At 44.2% G+C, this 8,837-nt stretch overlaps 1 protein-coding gene across 1 annotated transcript in view; it reads left to right on the top strand.

The window, feature by feature from the left end:
- Positions 1 to 8,208: 8,208 nt before the first annotated feature.
- Positions 8,209 to 8,837, top strand: part of fgf11a (fibroblast growth factor 11a) — an 87,160-nt gene continuing 86,531 nt past the window's right edge. The window contains exon 1 of the mRNA XM_040141540.1: positions 8,209 to 8,401. Within this exon, the coding sequence (XP_039997474.1) occupies positions 8,209 to 8,401 (193 nt within the window). The remainder of the gene's footprint in view (positions 8,402 to 8,837) is intronic.

The raw sequence follows: 8,837 nt of genomic DNA, 5'->3' as shown, positions 1-8,837 counted from the left end.
ATTAACCGTTTGACACAAACTGAGTTCAAAACAGTTCATAAAACACGCATTGATAAACATGCACTTTTCACCCCCTTGTAACAACTTTGACACAGCTCCATTTGTGGTTTTATAGATGCACTGTGTGTGTTTTCTATCTTTATTTGGTATATTTATCGGTGACACCAAGTCTCGACAGGGTGTAGGCTGAAAAATGAAGTCATAATGTATTAGTGCCCTCAGCTCCCTCCACGCAGTTGTTGATGTCGGAATGACAAATCCTGAGCTATATGTTACATAGCCCTGTCTGCACTGTACAAGCACGTTTTTTCTCTGCAGAGAACACTCTTCTAGATTGTTGTACATTTTCAACATTTCCCCAATTTCCTTCCTTTGCTTACTCCCCCAAGCAGATTCAGCTGATAATTCTCTGTAGGTTGATCACTAGGAGTGACCCCGTTCGCACTGTCACATTGTTTTGCCTAGTCTCCCTGTTGGTGCATTCAAGGATGTTTCAAACATTTGATTTGCGAGTTGCTTCCCAAACAGCAAATTCACATTACCCTTCACAAGACATCATTTGTTTGCACATTTGGATTTTCTGACAACATAGCACAGTAGCTCAAAACCTATAACTTTTTAGGTTATGGGCATTCAGGAATGCTCGTATGTCAGAGTGTTCCTGAATGCACCTTCTAGAAATGTTGTCACCATTGCACTGCTAAAATTTACACACTAAAGGTGACTCCTATATCAAATAGAAATTACTGGTAACTTTGCAGTAACATCACCCAGGACTGACCTCAGTACAGTACCTAGTTTTATTTGCAATAAATAGAGCAGTTTTTGCCTCTTCCCTTTCCTGCTGCTCTTGTGGCATTTTGCAGACCTCCCTACACCACCCAATTCTGAATATCAGTGAACTGCCCACAGCGAAACACTCACTGTGTGATCAGTCATACGAAGACAAAGTGGGAGTTGGTTTTTTTTGTTTTTTTTGTTTTTTTACTAAATACCTTCCATCTGTTTCAGGTAAAAAAAAACTATTCATGCCTGATGTTCACTCATCAGTATTTAAATACATATAGAAGATGATCAAACACTTTAAATGCCACAATTTTGCCGCAACCAAAACCTTGATGTTACCTCAGAATAGAAGCGAGGAACCCTTGTCAAATAAGGACAGTGTTGCTATCAATAACGACGACTGATAACAGGATGGCCGAAGGAGGTAGAGAGAAAGTGGGGGGGGGGGGCAGCCTTAATCGGGGTTACTGGAGCCAGAAATAACAAATGAGCCGACACGCCTTTACATAATGAGCCTGAGATTAGACTGAGAGGCAAAACAGGACCAGTCACCTCCACAGTGTCAGAGAGAGAAATAAAGAGAGTTACACGAGGAGAGACAGTGGGAGGGGAAGAGACGATGAAAGTAACATTTAGAGGAGAAGGTGAGAGACTAAGAAGGGTTAAATGTGGAGAGGTGGAAGATAAGGGCACAAAGAGCTATAAAGAGAAAGATAACAGATTTGTATTTTAGCTAGTGTTGTACAGTACGTATTTTAAAGGAATGTAATCATCTCTGTATAGTTTCATATGCTTTGGCAATATTCTATATGCCAAAGGTCATGGCAAGAGCTGAAATGAGACGGAGCGAAAGACGGACAGACAGAGAATATGAGAATGGGAAGTGGAGAGGAGGTGGACAAATATAGAGACACAGCAAGATAGAGGAAAAGAAAGTAACATAGATTTTTTTTTGCCAGCATAATGACTATAGCTAATGACATGATACCTCTGTAATTCCTTAACACCTGTCAGCGTCAGCTATACCGTAAGAATAATGCTAATTATAGCATGCTATATACATGAAAAATTATATTCTTAATGTATACCCCTTATGTTACCAGGAAAAAATGTTGCAAACGGTTAGTAACTTTAAATGTTAACATGTCACAGTTACCATCTTAAAATGCTAATTGTTGGCAAATTATGCAAATGTAAGCATGTCGAGATGCTACCATGCTAATTGTTAATAGCCAAATATCAGTAGGCTATTAGTAGTATACTCAGAGCTAATAAGCTATGATAGCTTCCTTCATTTTGTACTCTCTAGCTCTGTGTTCCCTTAAGTTGAACCCCAAGTGAAAATTTGTACAGATTTACTTTGTCCACATGATCGAATCTGCTCATCATGGAGAATCCGAAAAAAAATATTGTTTACACTGTTAAATTTGGACGTTTTAAATGCCGTTGTGAAGAAGTCCCGGTGACTTCTGTCCAAAGTTGCCTTCTGGTCCTCTGGTGGTAAGGATCTAAGACTACAATCCATCTGCATCATCATTGATTCAACAGTTGTGTTTCCTGGTGTATAGTGAGTATTACAGCCTTACTAGGCAGGCTGCTGGTGTCGCTGAAATCCCAAAATTTGAAATCCCAGACGTGGAACAGTATCAGCAAATTCATGAGAGTTTGCTCATTATGGAAATTAAGACTTATATATCTGGTTTCTCTATTGATACATCATTCACAAAAGTTAAATGGAACTTTCACAGAATCTTTCTGTGTTAATGCTGTTTGTGATTTTATAGTAGGTGTTATCTTAAAGCTCCACTTACTGTACCAATAAAGAACCTTGTGATTTGAAATGAACTCGAAGACCTGAAGACGGAAGTGGGCCAGTCAGTCTGGGTGAGGAAAGCAGGTTGTGGGGATAGGTAGAGGGATGGAGGGGAGGAAAGGGGTGGGTGGGATGGAGAGCAACGCTGTGGCTGCACTGTGACTGGTGAGGCCTGATCGTTGTGTCACCCTCAGAGGCATTTGCCAATGGAAACTGACTGACTCAAAAAAACAAATTCATGTCCAGCCACCCATGGATGACATTGGCGCAGGCACACGTGCACAGACACACACACATGCACACATGCAAAATTGCCCACACAGATGTTGCACAAACTGAGTCAGTACATATCCCGGCTTCTCTTGTCCTTTCTGTCCCACTTTGTTTCATTGCCTCTCTCTCTATCTTGGCCAGAGTTCTTGTCTATCTCCTTGGCGGCTCTGTTCTCCCTCCTAGCACTCTTTGTACCGTGTCTTGGCTTGTCTGTGCTGAGTGATGTCCTTATTGTAATCCACCAGCGTCTGTTTTTACACACCCCTATAAACCAAAACTCACCTCCGTACTAGTATGTATGTAAGCTGCTAGGCTTTTCCCACAGTCGAGTAGACTGTCTGCCCTGGCACTGGAACAATGTGTGATTTTAAGAGGGTGGAGTCTGAACTGGGGATTTTGGGGTAACTCGCAAAATAAGTTGCGGTGTTTGGTTTTGTAGACAGGAGTGAGGGATGTCCTTGGGTGGGGTTTGGAAAAGATTGCCATAGTGCAGTAAGAGGACGGAACAGGGAGAGAGAAGGGGAAAATTACGTTATTAATAGCTCAGGAAACTGCAATACGGTAGTGATAGGTGACTGAGTGTATGTGTGTGTGTGTGTGCGTAAGAGACTGTGTGCGTCGGGGAAATCCTGCAGGGTTTTTCTCTTCTCATTCCCTGCTAGGCCAGCAGACGCAGAGAGGGGGAGACCAGTAGCAGGTCTGCCTCCAGTCCCAGAATCCCACTATTGTTTTACATTTGTCTTCTCAGGGGAACGCTGACTGCTCCGGTGGTGTAGGCAATGTTGCTCTGCTGTCATCACAGTTTAATGTAAACCTTGTATCACAAACAGGAGGGGATTATTCTTGCCCTTTTAAAGCAGTGTTGGCAGTTTATCACGGGAGCTACCTTTAGCAATCACCAGTCCAGTCTAGTATTGCTAGGAACCACTTATTGCTCTAAACTAGTTACTACTATTCTAAAAGAGGATGCTTCTGATGACTAATCGTGATGAAAAACAACATGAACTTTTGCTTGAAATGTTGTAAATTAGCCCGTTAATTAGACTGAATTGCCATTTTGTTTTCTCGTCATTATTCAGTCTGACATTGCTTTCATGTTCATGCCATTTTCATCTTTCGTCATCATCTTGGTGCCCTATTTTGTCGCAATTTACCTGGCACTGGCACAGGAAGATGACGTCCTCATACTTAATAAGGTGACTGCATTTTTAACTAGTGTGCATTACATAGGTCATAATTATGCCAAAAGTGAGTTATTTAATCAGCATGTTTAAACACAAATATTTTCTAATCTCCCTGTAATTTTTAGCTTAAAGAATACCACATAATCAAAAATGGCAGAACATTAATTAATTTCTTTCGTTCTTTTTTGACACAGTAAAAATACCACTGAAAGTTATTTGAACCTGATCTTAGGAAAGGTGTGGGAAGTAATGTGCCACTGTCAATGATGATCAATGAGATGAATGGAAGGGAGATGCAAGATTGATACCTTTGGCTTGATGTGATTCAGTGATGTAATTTCACTATATCTCTACATCTTTGGCCACAGATTGATGAAAATCTTGCCAGCTTATCACCACGTTTATTCCATTCAGCCTGGGCATTGATAAATTCGCCCTCATGGAGTTTGAATGGAGGCCAATAGAGAAGGTGTGAAGATGTCAACTGAAGTCAGAGGCAGTACGAGCACTTTAAGAAGATTAAATTGCAGTTTAAAATTGATGCTGGTATTGCCTCTTGCAATAGCTGGCTCAAGCCAGCTTTTTTTTTTTTTTTTTTTGGCCTTAATTTAACCACGATGGTCTCTTGAGGTTGAAATCATATTTTTTGGGATAGCGTGAAAGAGTCTTGGCCAACGAGGCAGCACATTTACAGTATGTTATCATGCAAGCTAACTAACCACTAAAATACTATGTGTAGTGTAACTAGTTTACTGATTTTCTTCATCTAGAAAGACATATTTGGTTCTAAAACCTGACTTACATTCACCTCACCTCTTACTTATTACTAATACGATTTGCTGACATTGACTATCAGTTGGTCGCCAAGGATTCATAGTTTAGTCGTCCTTTCATCACATGCAAAACCTCAAGCATCACAGACCAGAAAAGGAGCCTGTTATATAAAAATATCTGTTTTCTGTTGAAGTTGAGGTTTTAGTTGTGCAATGTCTTCATCAGCAGATGGAGTTTGCTCAGTTGCATCACGTGACATAAGTGTTATTCGTAACTGTCAGGCTATGCTTAGGCACTACAGTGCAGTGAGCTAAATGCTAGTGTCAACATACAAACAGGCTCACGATGACAATGCTAACATGCTGACGTTGAGGAGATGTTTACCATGTTAACCATCTTAGTTTAGCCTGTTAACATGCGGCTATTTGCTAAATAGCACTAAAAACAAACTACAGCAGAGCCTGATGCCAATTCCTCCAGCAGATGCTGACATATTTCGCTGTATGTGTGAACTTTGACCTGCTGGTGGTGCCAGCTGAAAGATTAGTAGGATTCATTCTCAGAGGTCTAAGAATGTTTGTACAAATATGGCAATCCACTAAATATTGAGATATTTCAGTCTAGAGGTGGACCAACAAACGGAACAGCAGACGACAGACTGACTTTCCCTAGAGCCGTGATGCTAGCGTGCCTAAAAAAACGTTGAATACTTACGTCTGGGAATGTGGGGACATCCCTAAAAGGAATTCCAACTGGGCAACAAAACATAAGTAAACACACAATCAGACAGACTTTAAAGTCCAACTGAAATCACAAATCACATCATATAATGTCAGCGTGTTTTTAAATGTACTGTTAATAGTTTTTTATTACTAAAAGGAAGTGAAAAAAAAAGGTCTTTGAAAAAATATCAGAATTGCTTGTGTCTGTTAGTGGTATTGAAGAGTAAGAACCACACCAGCCTCTCAACGGACTGCAGTGAGCATTTTATGTAAAGTTTACATGCTTTTTAATATGATGCAGCAGAGAAGCTCAATAGCTATTTAGCCTGCAACTTGACGTTAGAAGTGAAATTGGTGATCGTTGTTTGGTGGCTCGTTCAACAAACTCAGGTGCAGGGCTAGATGTGTGTTGATGTTTGTACGTCAGATAAAACGGAGAGCACCCAGCACGCAGTTTTGCTGCGCAGTAAGGGATTCTTATCCAAATTTTGGGTGCAAACACTTTTGGTTTTACCTCCAAACAGTGTAGAGCGTGTTTGCGAGACTGACTGATGTGTTAACAGATGTATGGGTGATTTGATGGCAGTGACACAAGGTCCCAACTGACTGTGTCAAGGCATCTATATGTCCTTGTCAAAGCTGAGAGAACAGCACTGACAACCTTGCTTAGTTTGTCTCTTTAAGACAACATCACATCAGAGATGGTGGGGTGGGATGGTGAAGTGGGAGGGGGGAGGTGTAGCACCCCAGACCCAAACCGGGTCAGCTCAGCCTGGTCCTGTACGGCAGAGAGGTGATGAAGAGAATAGGGGAGATTGGGGAGGAGGGGAATTTGAATCACAGACGTCAAAGGAGGTATTTGAGTGATAGAGGGGGAGGAGAAAAGGGAGGGAGAAAGAAGAGCAAAGGGGAGGGTTTAGGGAAATAGACTTGAGAGAGAAGGACGGAGAGAGAGTGAGGGAATGTGTGTGTGTGTGTGTGTGTGTGTGTGTGTGTGTGTGTGTGTGTGTGTGTGTGAAAGAGAACGAGGGGGAGGGAGAGACAGAGCAAGCGTTTGAAGCACGCTGCCAGCGCTCGCTCGGTAATGCACTGTGAACAGGGACAAGCAAGAGAGTCGCACACACACACTCACATTCTCACACATACAGGCTGCCTCCGTCACACACCCTCACACTCATACACCTTCACTCTGTGCTGCTTCTTCACACACACTTATATACTCCCTCGCACGTGTGCGCTCAGGCTGAGAGGTGCCTTGTTCGGGAGACACACACTTTTCCCTCACAGACACATGGACACACACTGTGCAGCTGGACTCAACAGAACCAGATCGGACTACTGTCACCCACCGGTGGTGACTCTCACATGAGGGGAGGCAGTACAGCATCTATCGTAAGGCACGGCTACCTGGCCGCACACCCCCCTTCCCCTCCCCTCTCCCCCTTCACCCCATCTCCTCTCCCTCCCTGCCTCTCTGTCTCCCTCCATTCATTCATCCCTCGTTCTCCCAACTGTGAGGCGGCATGCTTGGCTGAAGGACACAGCGCTACGATCTGCTGTGGTGTAGCGCGCTGCCGAGAGAGTTGGAGAGCCTGATCTGACAGGGGGGATAGACTCGCTGCACTCCCACCCTCTCTCTTTGTTTCAGTGTCCCTTTTCTTTCTATCCCTGCGCTCTCTCGTTCATGAATGTCACCTCTATCTCGGGGAAATTCTGGATTTATCAAGCCTCTGTCTGTTTCCCTTCTTCTCTCAGGGTGCGGGTGAACGCAAGGGTGATGCCAGGAGAGCTTGAAAGGACAGCAAGGAAAGAAGCTGTGCTCCATCCAGCAGCGTCCGTCCACATCCCTTCATCCTTGTCCCAGCTTGCAGAGCTGATACTTCAGTTCGGACGGTCCCCACTTCTCCTTCTACTTCTCTTGCTCTGACATTGTTTCGGATGGAGAAATTTTACAGGTGAGGAACGGAAACAAAAGGAGCTGCGGTGTGTCCCCGACAGTGTCACTCCTGTTATTTTGGAGAGTTGGTATTCGGACGTTTTTCATCCCACTGAATTGGATCAGGTGTCTGATCAGCAGGACTGAGCTGGTTAGGAGGACTAAATGTGATTTTTTTTCGGGGTCTGGTTTCACAATGAAGCGGATGGTTCTGTTGCTGAACCATTTTGGACTGGATTGAGTCAAACTTCCCAGGACCTCCAGGAGGAGGGTAAGGGTATACTCGGACTTGGACAGGGGCATTGGGAGACACTGACTACAGTGCACTGGTTTTTAACCAGTTAACAACATGACCTGTCCCAACAGAGGAACGGTGACGTATCAAGGCTTCACCTAATCGGAAGGACATCTAGGCAAACACTTATTAATCCAAACCTCAACGAGTGTGAGTTGCCTGTTTTGGGTGGGCCTTTGAGAGATCCACTCTTCTTTCCTCCACCTCCTCCTCTTCATCCCCTCCTCTCCCTCTTTTTCTGCTTTTCTCCTCGCTGTTTCGGTCCATCCTCAGAAGTGCCCTCCTCCACTCTGCACCCCTCCCTCAGCGGTGCTCCATCGCCCTGGGTGAGTGGGCAGGGGGGTGTCCCACGGTACCCCCCGACACCTGGGCGCCACCGAGCCGCCAGAGGCTGGTGAGGCGGCGGCAGGGTCAGCGCTGGGAAGATGGCCGCTCTTGCCAGCTCCCTCATTCGCCAGCGCAGGGAGGTCAAGGACCCCCAGGCAAACCGACAGATCGCCAGCAAGCGGAAGCCCTGCCCGAAGAGCAACAAGTCGCTCTGCCAGAAGCAAATCCTCATATTAATATCCAAGGTTCGACTATGTGGCAGTCGAGGGAGAAAAATGGACAAAAGACCAGGTGAGTTCCCACAGGCCTTCCTGTTAAAATCTCACGTCTTCCAGTTTCTCCCATCCTTCCTCCACCCTGTCCATTTTGTCTTCTTCTTTGCTCTTTTTTTTTGCCTGAACTGGATAACTGGATTTTGATGGTTGACATGCCAGACTACAGATTAATCTTCAACTGTAAAGCCTCAATACAGAACATCCACAGCTTGTAATTTCTCGTTCAGGGCTTAATCTGAATATGGGAAACATCCCAGTCCATCTTCCTGGTAGCTGTACACAACATGCCCTGTATTTATAGTAGTACAGGAAATAGACAGAGTAAATTCCAGCTTAATACACACAGATCTGTACCACGGACCAGAGGCATGACCTATCCTGTGCTGTGACTGTGGTGATGACTTTGTTGAAGTGCATGTCAGCACATCCACACACAAGCCGGTAATCTGTAA

Source organism: Xiphias gladius, chromosome 12, assembly GCF_016859285.1.
Source record: "Xiphias gladius isolate SHS-SW01 ecotype Sanya breed wild chromosome 12, ASM1685928v1, whole genome shotgun sequence".
NCBI lineage: Eukaryota > Metazoa > Chordata > Actinopteri > Istiophoriformes > Xiphiidae > Xiphias > Xiphias gladius.
The sequence above is the reverse complement of the archived record's forward strand: the minus strand, read 5'-3'. Positions and strand labels throughout refer to the sequence as shown.